This window comes from Gadus morhua, chromosome 13 (assembly GCF_902167405.1).
Source record: "Gadus morhua chromosome 13, gadMor3.0, whole genome shotgun sequence".
Lineage (NCBI taxonomy): Eukaryota > Metazoa > Chordata > Actinopteri > Gadiformes > Gadidae > Gadus > Gadus morhua.
This window is the reverse complement of record NC_044060.1, coordinates 25,681,267-25,692,845: the sequence shown is the minus strand read 5'-3', so window position 1 is coordinate 25,692,845 and position 11,579 is coordinate 25,681,267. Positions and strand designations below refer to the sequence as shown.

Below are 11,579 nucleotides of genomic sequence, written 5' to 3'. Positions count from 1 at the left end.
ACGGAGGTGGCTATGAGACTGAATATAGCATACATTGGCAGACGGAGGTGGCTATGAGACTGAATATAGCATACATTGGCAGACAGAGGTGGCTATGACACTGAATGTAGCTCACATTTGCAGACAGACATGGCTATTCTTTCACGACTAGGTCTGTGCTAAATTCCCTCATACATTTTACATATCTGTAACGATATATTAAATTAAACAATGCCTACACCCACAAACAGTGCAAGACAACCCAAAACAGGGTATTCATAACATTTATAGAAAGTAATCACGTTTCCATTTCAGATTATGGATAGATGTGTATTTGAAACATGTTTGTTATAATGCTGATTGCGTGAAAAGTTTGAATAATGTGAATTTCAAAAATCACAAACAAACAGAAATTGCACAAACTACTGCACAAAAATGATAAGGAGAGACAGACAGATCCAGTTATGATCATCATCGGTCCCTGAATCTACCACATTATTTGCCCCCCTCGCCTGCCTCATTTCTTAACATAAAAAATTAAAATACAAAACAAACAAAAAAGTTAACAAAAAGAGTCTCGAGATGGCTATGAAATGCACCGTACAAGTCATATTATTATTATTACTATTTTGTGAATTATTCAAATTAAGCATTTCAAAGGTGAGATTTCCCTCCTAGGACGTTAAAGTGCAAACAATAACTAAACTGTCCTTTGTAAACGGTAAACACTAATACATCCACACAGCAGAATACAATAGGTTAACAAGAAACAGGGCTTAGGCTAATTTCAGCAAAGAAAACAGATTTTCACACATTATTGTATCTATGGTAGTTAATGCCTTCATAGAAATGCATAATATGTCCAGTGGTCTCACATCACATGTTGCATCACTACACATGATCTTAAGCTTCTTCTTGTGTTAGAACATGGAATGGAAAAAACATTTCTCTTACCTCAGTAACATTAATATGTACCTATTTACAAAATGGATCACATGACCATAATTCAGGGTTTCTTTTTCTTGACATGACTTGTTGGTGTCTGATAATAGGTTGGGAAACCAATCACATTTATCACATTTGCCCGCTGTAATATCCTCTTCATACTTGGAAATACATCACATAATGGAAGCAACACACGCACTTGCATGTATGTTGTCTTTAAGCACACGTCTCTTCAACTAACATGTTCAAAGCAGCTTTTTTAGTTTGTGAAATCCTCTCTCACCCATGACAGGCACAGAACTGTTTTAAGGCTCTTTCAAAATAGAATTGGGACTAAAATGTCTTTTGTCTCACAATTTCAAAGACTATGCCTGAAGCATTTTAACCTCCCAACGTCTTTGCTTTCTCTCCGATTCTTTTCTTTCACATTTTACCAGACTCTCCATCTATAAAATATTGTAATCATTAAACTGAATGAGCAGGTGGATAACGACCATCTTCCCCAACTCCTCTTATCTGGGCTCTTGGTGGCAGGGGGAGGGTCTTTACTCTGTTCTTCCCTCCGCCCGTTCTTCTCCTCACACTGTCCTAGAGTTCTCCTCAGTTCTGGGAGCCAGAGCTGGAGCGGGGGACCCCTGCTGGGCTTTGGGGCTGGCCCATCATCTCCTGACCCCACTCCCGCTGGCTGGACTCCTGGAGGCCCCGGCCGGTGGTCTCTATGGGCAGCGCGCAGGAGGCCACGGCGGCCAGCAGGCAGCAGCAGCAGTACACGGAGAGGGTGAGGTGCACGGAGGACTCCATCATCACCTGCAGGGAGGGAGGAGGGTGAAAGAGGGTGAGGTGCACCGAGGACTCCATCATCACATGAAGGAGGGTGGAGAGTGCGACCTCTGGCTGGGTTCCTACTGAACGTGGACTGGGAGCACTTTGGAACAAAACATTTTTGTTTACACTTGGGATGACAGGCAGAATTTGAAGGATATTTACAAAGAATAAATAATAATATAATGGGTTGAAAATAAAAATGAGGATACATAAGAGCAACATAATATTTGAATTATACACGTGATCTATATTTTTTATTTTCATATTAAAGTAGCAATTTCGTCATGTAAATAAATACATGTTGAGTCAATATCTATCACCGAATGACAATACACAATGGTGGTTGAGTCTAGGACCCACTGATTAAAGCCCTTGCATTTGCAGTATTATTAATGATACAGACTGGGTGTCGGTGGCAAATAAAGAGAAAGAACAACACACAAATCTTCTAGCTTTAAAAACATAAAACATTTGACATGAATGAATTTGAAAGGAAAAGGAACAAATAGAAACAAAGTCAAACATGCCTCATACAGCATGTCATCTTGAGTTAGATAGTAGTTACTAATTACCACAACCATGTATACTGTCGTAAGAAGCTGCTTGGCTGAATGTACCTGGGCAACAAATGGTGTGATAAGCGCGCCCACCCTGGCCATGCCGCTGCTGGTGCCCAGACCCAACGCTCTGGTTGCCGTGGGATACACCTGGGTTCATTTACAGACGAGGAATATGAATTTGTAGACACATCTCAAAGTCACATCTTTTTGTATAATATCAGGTAATGATTCCCTGTGCCCCGCCCTTGTCATGTGCTCTGATGTACTATGTTTTGTGATGAATTGACAAGAAGCATGGGAGAAGAATCATGGGAAGACTAATGGGAGAACAAGCATAGGACAAGAAGCATGAGAGAGTAGCTGAAGAATGCGAGAACAATAATGGGAGATGTTAAAGGTCCCATGACATGAAAATCTCACTTTATGAGGTTTTCTAACATAAATATGAGTTCCCCTAGCCTGCCTATGGTGCCCCAATGGCTAAAACTTGCGTTTGGTGTAAAACGAGCACTAGCTGTTCTGCTCGCCTTTGAAAAAACGGAGGCTCAAGTGCGCTGATTTGGAATGTCTTTATTTAGGACGTCATGAAGCATCTAAGCTCCTCCCATTACTCTGCCTGGCCCGCCCAGAGACGTTGGCCCGCCAATGAGACACGACCGTGCGAGCGCCACATGTGTGTGTGTTTGTTGTCGGTTCTTTGACGTCTCTTGTATTTCCACAACGAGACTGTCGTGGGGGTTATCTGAGCCGTGGTTGAGAAGGAATTGGGGGAAAGGAACTTTGGCTTGGACTCGCTGAAGTACATGAACTGCGACATGCCGCCGGTTGCCGCGAGGCACCATTGCCCGGCAGCGGGCAGCCGGCAGCAGGCAGCGCGCGGTTCAGTCTACTACAGGTTGATGTGAAAGTGGAAGAACCAGAGACGTCGCAGAACCCGACAAAGTCGTTTGTGATTCATAATATCGTCTGGAGGCACACACAGCTTTTGTCCGTGATAATATGTATTATATGATAAAGATACCTATGTATTATATGATATTATTTAGATATAGAGCTCCAGGACTGTAACGCAAGTGTTGTACACTTCCTTGTTATTTGGATAACCGTTCTGCTTTTGGTGTTATGGCGCATAACACGCCGGACTCTCGTCTCTGGTATTTCTACAACGAGACTCTTAGTGGGGGTTATCTCAGCCAAGGTTGAGAATGAATTGGGGGGAAGGAACTTTGGCTTTGACTCCCTCAAGAACATGAACCACGACATGGAGGAGAAAGGGATTGTCGGCGGCGAATGTCTCCCGCTTGAGCCCCGCTGAGGGACCACCGCCGGAGGCGGAGGTGCCTAAGCGCTGCCCGGCAACAATCCCTTTCTCCTCCTTGTCACGGTTCAGTCTACTTCACATTGATGTGGACGTTGAAGAACCAGGAACGTCGGAGAACCCAACGCGATTCATTATATCGGCTCACACAGCTTTTGGCCGTGATAATATATATTATATGATATAGATATCTATGTAGGCTATATGATAATATTTAGATATAGAGCTCCAGGACTCCCGTGTGTTCTAGAATATTTACAGAACACGGCTAATGGCTGTGTGCGCCTCGCCAGTGCGATACATCCACTGTAAGCAGAGCGCATGGTACCGTGGCTGCAAGCTGCTCAGGGCCACACCCCCACCCTCCTCCTTGACCCGCCTTGCTCCTCGTCATTTGCATTATAGCTACAGACACCAAAACAGCGCATTTGGGGGAAGCTTAATGTGCGACTGGCTCGGAGTGGCTGTAACTCTGCACCGCTGAATTTCGGGAACGTCTTTGAATACTGTGTTAGTTGCCCACTAATACCTATATTAAAAAATACATAAAATAGCATGTCATGGGACCTTTAAAGGAGACATATTATGGTGTTTTCCCAACAAGTAAACATAGTATATGAGTTCCAGAAAACATGTTTTTGAAGCTGTATGCTGGAAATAGCCTTTAGGAAAAAGAATCTCAACTACCGCTATTCCCCTCTGTTTCAGTCCCTTCAGAATGCGCGGCTTCTGGTGTCTGTAGCTTAAATGCAAATGAGCTGACAAATTAGACATCTATTTTTGTATGAATCTCCCTGCTTCTGAAATGCCCGAACATCTCCGCCCAGCGCTCGTCCACTGGTCCACAAAATCTAATATATTCTCTGATTGGAGGGGGGTGGGGAAGTGGGTGGTGATATTCAAATGTGCCCCCTTCCTACGTAGGAGGGGGCGCCGAAACTGACTCTCTCGTTTGGTAACTGTAGGCGGGGTACTTTCAGAAATGCATATCTCACTCAAATAATTATGTACAGACTTATTTCAAAGTTTGTATGCGTGTGGGAGCACCAGAGACACAAAACATCCAAATCCCAGGAAAAGTGTTGTTTTCATAATATGTCCCCTTTAAGTAACCACGTGAGCCAACAAATAACGTATTGTAATGAGTAGTATTGACTGCTGTATTTTCGGAAGAATTGGACTGGAAACTTGCACCTTAGTTTTGAATCAAACTTCTTAATTTGGCAAGCAAGTGTGGAAGAGAACCACATCAAATCCAAACTTCTCAAGCTCTTGTTTCGTGCAATTTAGTTCCTAATGTAGCTCATGGTCAGCCTAACTGCCAAGTCACTGGACAAAAGCACCTGTGAATTCTAAATAACATATTGTTTTTACTTTTTGTCTTATAAATTCCCGGGGTAGGCTATTTCAGTTCCTGTCTTTCTTTAAACCAGATATTTCTGATCGGTAGAGCTTTAAATAGAGGGTACAAGTTCAGTGTGTGTACATCTGGTGTGTATACAGGCAGAGCAGAGTGTGTGTGTGTGTGTGTGTATGTGTGTGTGTCTGTGTATGTACCTCTGGTGTGTACACATAGGCAGCCTGAAATCCTCCTGCGATGAATGCACGGGCGATAAATATCAACACCGTCATGGAGGTCCTGCAGATAAAACAACACAAAGCTCCATCGAGAGATCAAACATTTAACCCAGGATATGCAATGAGAGGACGGGGAGAAGTTTATCGGAAAAACATGATGAACAAGGAGTTCTTTAGATTGTACTGTGTGTAGTATGTTGATGTTCTTTGAGATGAACAGGAACTCTCCCATGATAATGAAAACAATGTCCTTCCTCCCCCCTCACCTCCCGACGCACGCGTAGAGGGGGATGAGGCAGAGAGAGTAGATGAAGAAACACAGGGCCATGGTCTTCCTCCTGCCCAGGCGATCTATCGCCCACAGCGTCACCAGCAGACCTGAATATCAGGAAACTTTATGAGCCAGACGTTGGCACACAAAGACCCAATAGGCACATGATGGAAATGTATGTATGGCATTGTAATAAAGAAGGTGGATGCAGCCTTACCGGGAAACTCAGAGAGTGTGGTCCAGAGCAGGTCCTTGTAGTCGTCAGAGTTCAGGGCCTTGCACTCCAAGCTACAGCGTGGCTCTGCCCTCCTGTCCTGGGACACTAGGCGGCGGTAGAGGATCACACACAGCTTCAGCTCAGACAGGGTTGCTATCATGTTGGTTCTTGAGTACCCAACCACAAATTTAAACATTGTATTTCACAATGACTTAAACATGAGCCCGATGAATGAGTGGTGACTTACTAACACTAAACATGCATATCATAATAGATAGACAGAAAAGAGCGTCTGAAAATGAGAAAAGTCATATCCTAAAGGTATTTTCTGAATTGATGTTGTTAATAAAGATGTCCCAGGAAGTCACCTCCACAGGACACGCTCTCCTGGAACAGTTCTGGGGTGAGCAGCACCAGGCCGTAGTAGGAGAACGCATTGGAGAACCTGAGGAACACACACAGGGCGCACACACACTCGTACATACAATTGCCAAAAGATTTAAAATGGAGGATACCCAACCAACCCCTCACCCACCCCCTTCCACAGGCAAATCTACAAATTATGAAATGAACGGCAACATCATGATCACAAAAGAAGAAGAGCTTTAATCTAACTTTATTTTAAAATCATTTTAAGTCATTAATTAGTACATAAAAAAGTTTATAAAAAGTATAACAAAGTATAAATATGTATGAATAAAGCAACAAATAGCAAATTAGAGTATAACAAAGTATAAATTGGTAAGAATAGAAATAGCATGAAAAGTTGAATTAATTACCATATGAACCACAGCAACACGGTGGTGCATCGGAAACGGGGGGAAAACAAGTCCTGAAACTTTCCCCGGCTCTCCTGCAGTGTTGCGGAGGGAGGAGGTGAACAACAAGACGGGGTGAGACTTCCGCAGGAGGGTTTAATGTATCTTTAGATCCCGGAGCAGGGAGGTCCTACCTGTCTGGCAGCCACCAGCTTTCCTAGCGGCATGGGTACCCCGTTCTCGGCCGCGATGCGCTTCAGCGTGGCCAGGGCCATCTCCTGGTTCCCCGTCAGCACGTCGTAGCGCGCGCTCTCAGGAAGCCACTGCACCACAGGTCGTTGTGATAATAGTTTATAAACATGTTAGTAGACAGTATTAGCACGCTTCATCAGTTCTACTATTCATACCCACAAATGACACATAACCACACGCCCCTTCTAATGGATGTGGTATTGGTTTTATTATAATTGTTTCTGTGCTAAAATAGTAGTGTTTGTAGAAGTTGTGTGATAAAAAAAACACTGCTTGTAGTGGTAATCTGCTAAAATAGTACTGGTTTTAGTAATATTGATTTGTATTATTATGTTTGAAACAATACAAATACCACAAAAGGCAAATAATGACATGCCCCTTCACCAATTGTTCAACTTTTCTGACCATTGCTGCTATAATTATAATCATAACAATGGTATTTTTATGTTTCCAGTCTCATAATTAGAAGCGTTTCTGCTCCTACTCACAAAGCAGAGGCAGGCGAAAATCAAAAGCGGGACGGTGGAGAGAGCCAGCAGCCAGCGCCAGCCCAGGGTGGGCATCACTAGTATGGCGAGCAGCACCTCGAACACCGTGCCCAGGGCCCAAAAGATCTGCCAGCCATAGAAGGAAGAACATGTCATGTTGATGTGGAGACAAAGGAGGGTACATGGGGAACTAGGGGAACTAGGGGTGAGGAGGTGAGCGTACCTCTATAAGCAATATGCACGTGGCCCTCGATCTCATAGGCAGGAACTCAGCATACAGCGTCACCCTTGTGGGAAGAAAGATAGACAGTAAAAAGGTAAAAAATTGTGTGGTTGGGTTATGGTTATGTACGTTTGTTTAAAGTTGCTTTAGGTAAGGTTCAAGTGTTGTAAAGAGAGAGCAGAAAAGTGCAGAAGACCTTTTTACTCTCAACAAACAAAGACAATCCCCAGAAGTGTCACATTTCAAGCACTTGTGATTGACAGGCAAGATGTATTCCCAGAGCCAATCCCAGAAAAGATGAGGGGATTGGCTCTAAAATGCTACAGAGTATGCATAAAGAGATAGGCACTACATTTTATCTACGGCCCCTTGCCAATACTTTGTTAAAGGTAAAGTTTGACACAAAAAAGCAGACAAGACGAGAGGAATGAGGTAGAGAAAATACAATTGAGATTGACAGGAGAGAGGAGAAAAGAGAGAGAAGGGGTACATACGACTGTGGTGCCCCCCCGATGCCGAAACCCACGAGGGCCCTGAGGACCAGCATCCAGCCGTACACCGGCGCGAAGGCACTCATGACCCCGTAGAACATGGTCCACAGGACACTCAACTTCAACCCCTAAACATAAAAACACACACACAGGCACGACACACACACACACACACACACATGTGCGCACACACACACACACACACACAAAAAATGTACGTACACCAAGGTGCTCATAGATTAAATTATAAATTGGAGGGAAGGATGGACAGAAAGAGAAAATGAGAGAGAGAGAGAGAGGTAGATTTATAGACACAGGTAGATAGATAGACAAATAGATAGAATGACGGATGGATGGATTGATGGATGAATGGATGGAAAGACAGACAGACAGATAGACGGATAGACATGGAAAGGTAGATATAGATAGATAGAAAGTATTGTTGGGAGGGACCTCACAGTTTTCCTGCCATACTTGTCAGAGATGTTTCCCCAGAGCGAAGAGCTGATCATCATCCCGATGAAGACCGCCTGGATGTGGAGAAAAAACGCATTGGGAATTGAATGGAGACTAACCAGCATGACCCTTTTACCATCAAGATCATTTACTATTTTTCTTGTAGCAGTACATTTTCTATTATAGATTCAAGAATTATTCTATAAGAAGCAAATAATTGTTTTAAAAAACTAGCGCTAAGGAGAGTTGAGTTTTCCTTACAGAGGTGAGCAGCGCCACCTGCAGGCCTGGTAGTTTCCATTCACAGTGCAGCTGTGGGCCCAAGATGCTTAGGATCATCATCTCCATAGCATCGGCCATCTGTTAATTCATAAATGTGTTATCCTCTCAAAATGCTTTTTGTGTGGAATTGTGTTACTGGAAGCTGAGGGGAAGGTGGACAGCTACATGTGGTGGCTGTAACCCAAATGCTTCACAACCCACAACCTCTCACATAAACATACGTACCACCATGGTAATGCAAGAGTGCTGCAGCTCAGCCAGTCTTTATGGGATTAAGATGAACTGCAGTTGATCTGAAACTTCTAATGCAGTCTTTGTGTCTCACATGTCCATGTCTAATCACTTGGAAACTTGTTTTGACAAATAAAAATTTATGGTTTCCCTAATTTATACTGACAATAATGTCTACCTCAACAGTTGATAATGTTACCTTTTATTTTTTCATCGAAATTTCAACTATTATCTAGCGAAAAACATTTTATGTATAGTTTTTCTATTTTATTTTCGTATTGCTCCAAGGTACTATCTTATCTTAACTTCATGAATCTGGTAGGGCACCTGCTTAAGCGCTGCTTACCCAGGCCAGTCCTGTAAGGATGGAGAGTTTCCACTGAAACGTCCCGAAGCCAATAGCCTCCACTGCATCCTCCACCATGAAAGTGTCTATAAAAATATGTGAAAAAACAAATAAAAATAAAAACAAATGAAAGGTTTAAATCTTTGCAAGTGCTTGGGTCACAAAAATATGATTGCTTAAGGAGTTTCAGAGTTCTCTTTTTTATACCATCGGTGGGGTTAGCAAACTCCCGTGGAACAGGTGCTCCATCCCCTAGTGCCAGTGACTCCAGGCCCCTGAGCTCTGCAGCAAGGCCGTACGGCTGGCCTGGCGGGCTCTCCCCCTCCCCTCCAGAGCAGGGGTGGTCACCTGTGTGGCGGAACTTGACAACACTGTAAGGAAAGTAAAGGTAACACAAAAACAGTTATAAGAAGCTGTTTCTATCATTAGAACTAATTTTCAGACAAAGCCGTTGACAAGGCAATAGTCTGGGGGTGGGTTGAGTTTACGGGGGCTTTTATATAATTTGGCTGTAGCTTCAAGCAAGCTCAATACCCTTCACAAACGTGTAAGTATACAATGTCTTCTAAAAGGGGAGTAAGTAATACCCCCATACTCTCCGATGATAATATATGGCTTACCAAAGAACCACTGAGTTGACAGCTGCTGGAGTTCCTTGATCACAGTCATTAGAGAGAATGCATGGCAAAGTCACAGCAAGAGAACATTCTCTGCAACATCACTTCAGAGCTATTTTGATATCGTCCGTAGTTTAAATGGAGTCGAGAACCCTACATTTCACTTAAAATTGGAAAATGACACAATTCGGCTATATTGAGTTACATAAGACCATATAGAACCTAGTCCACAACGCGTGTGTGTGTGTGTGTGTGTGTGTGTGTGTGTGTGTGTGTGTGTGTGTGTGTGTGTGTGTGTGTGTGTGTGTGTGTGTGTGTGCGAGAGAGAGTGTGTGTGTGTGTGTGTGTGTGTGTGTGTGTGTGTGTGTGTGTGTGTGTGTGTGTGTGTGTGTGTGTGTGTGTGTGTGTGTGTGTGTGTGTCTGTGGGTGTTGGAACTGAATGTAGATCTGTACTATAATCATAATCATAACAATAAAATAGTAGTTATTATAGTTGTTTTTAACCATATATTTGTATCACATTTATATTATAACGTAATAAGTTGTATGCAAATCAATGAATCTACTGTAGAATATTTGCACAAAACAGACGTAGGCCTATAGACTTACAATTATTTTTGTGATACATATCGTAGGGACTTCCTACCATGAATGTGTTCCCCAGAGAGAGGTGAGAAGGCTTCCACTCAAATCGACCCTCGTTTGAAACGGTAAATTTAGCTAAATCGAGTTATATAATAGATGGAAAAACAAGATGGAGCAACTATATCAAAGACGACGGATATTTCTCAATAAGATATAAACAACCCACTATCACGTGGCTGTCTGTAAATAAACTGCATCGTCAGGTAGCCTACAAGCGGCAAATGTTTTATTAATATAAATTCTAAAGACCATACAGCTTATTTGAATACATGTAGGCTAACATAGTGCGTTATGTTATTATATGTGTCTATTTCATACACACACGACCATCCTGGGTCCATCAAGCTTTTGGACCACAGTGTGCCAGAGGGCGATGTAAGGTCTCAGTAAGAACAACAGGAACGTGCAACGACAGGACGACATTCACCGGCGATTCGTACTTACGGCAGTTGTCTCAATTGAAATAAATCATCGTCCATGTTTGGTGTTTACTGGTGGACGTGAGGTATCGCCTCATTGCAATCACGTTATCATAAGCAGAGGTTTCAGCACAGAGGACAGAGACCTGTTCTGTTCGTCAGCCGGCTGCGAATGGGATTCATCTTCGGTTGTGTGTGTCACAGCAACAACCTAGGCTACAAATCTGCATTTTAGGATGGTATTGGAGGACGACCAGTTATGCTGATTATTGTCGTCATTATTTTCATTATAGACGTGAACCTAAAAATAGCGGATGTAGATATGGACAATTATTAAATTAAAGTTATTGAATGTATGGCATAATATGGTAGGCGAATCTATCTATCTATCTATCTATCTACCTATCTATCTATCTATCTATCTATCTATCTATCTATCTATCTATCTATCTATCTATCTATCTATCTATCTATCTGTTTGTCAGTCTATCCATCGATCAATCTATTTATCTATCTATCTAGCTATTTAATCCATCAAATTTATATATATATATATATATATATATTAGGGCTGTAACGATACACAAACTCACGATTCGGTTTGTATCACGATTTTTGACCCACGGTTCGATACATCCCACAATTTTTTTAAATTTAAAAAGCATTTTATTTAAACAC

General features: G+C 42.5%; 1 protein-coding gene across 1 annotated transcript; it reads right to left on the bottom strand.

The window, feature by feature from the left end:
* Positions 1-247: 247 nt before the first annotated feature.
* svopa (SV2 related protein a) lies at positions 248-11,128 on the bottom strand. The gene is made up of 16 exons (XM_030375696.1): positions 10,927-11,128; positions 9,428-9,591; positions 9,221-9,306; positions 8,623-8,721; positions 8,364-8,435; positions 7,909-8,033; positions 7,415-7,478; positions 7,192-7,317; positions 6,646-6,774; positions 6,473-6,546; positions 6,062-6,138; positions 5,694-5,798; positions 5,472-5,583; positions 5,185-5,266; positions 2,367-2,456; positions 248-1,731 (listed from the first exon to the last, which is right to left on the bottom strand). Exons 1-16 carry the CDS (start codon positions 10,959-10,961, stop codon positions 1,525-1,527), a joined length of 1,647 nt encoding a protein of 548 aa, XP_030231556.1. The 5' UTR covers positions 10,962-11,128; the 3' UTR covers positions 248-1,524.
* Between the last annotated feature and the right edge of the window lie 451 nt (positions 11,129-11,579).

Excerpts from the sequence above, each read along its gene's own strand:
- svopa (XM_030375696.1), bottom strand. The coding sequence starts at position 10,961 with ATGGACGATGATTTATTTCAATTGAGACAACTGCC. Across the intron at positions 5,584-5,693 it reads CACACTCTCTGAGTTTCCCG|GTCTGCTGGTGACGCTGTGG; the intron begins GTAAGGCTGCAT and ends CCTGATATTCAG. Across the intron at positions 5,267-5,471 it reads CTCTACGCGTGCGTCGGGAG|GACCTCCATGACGGTGTTGA; the intron begins GTGAGGGGGGAG and ends TTTTATCTGCAG.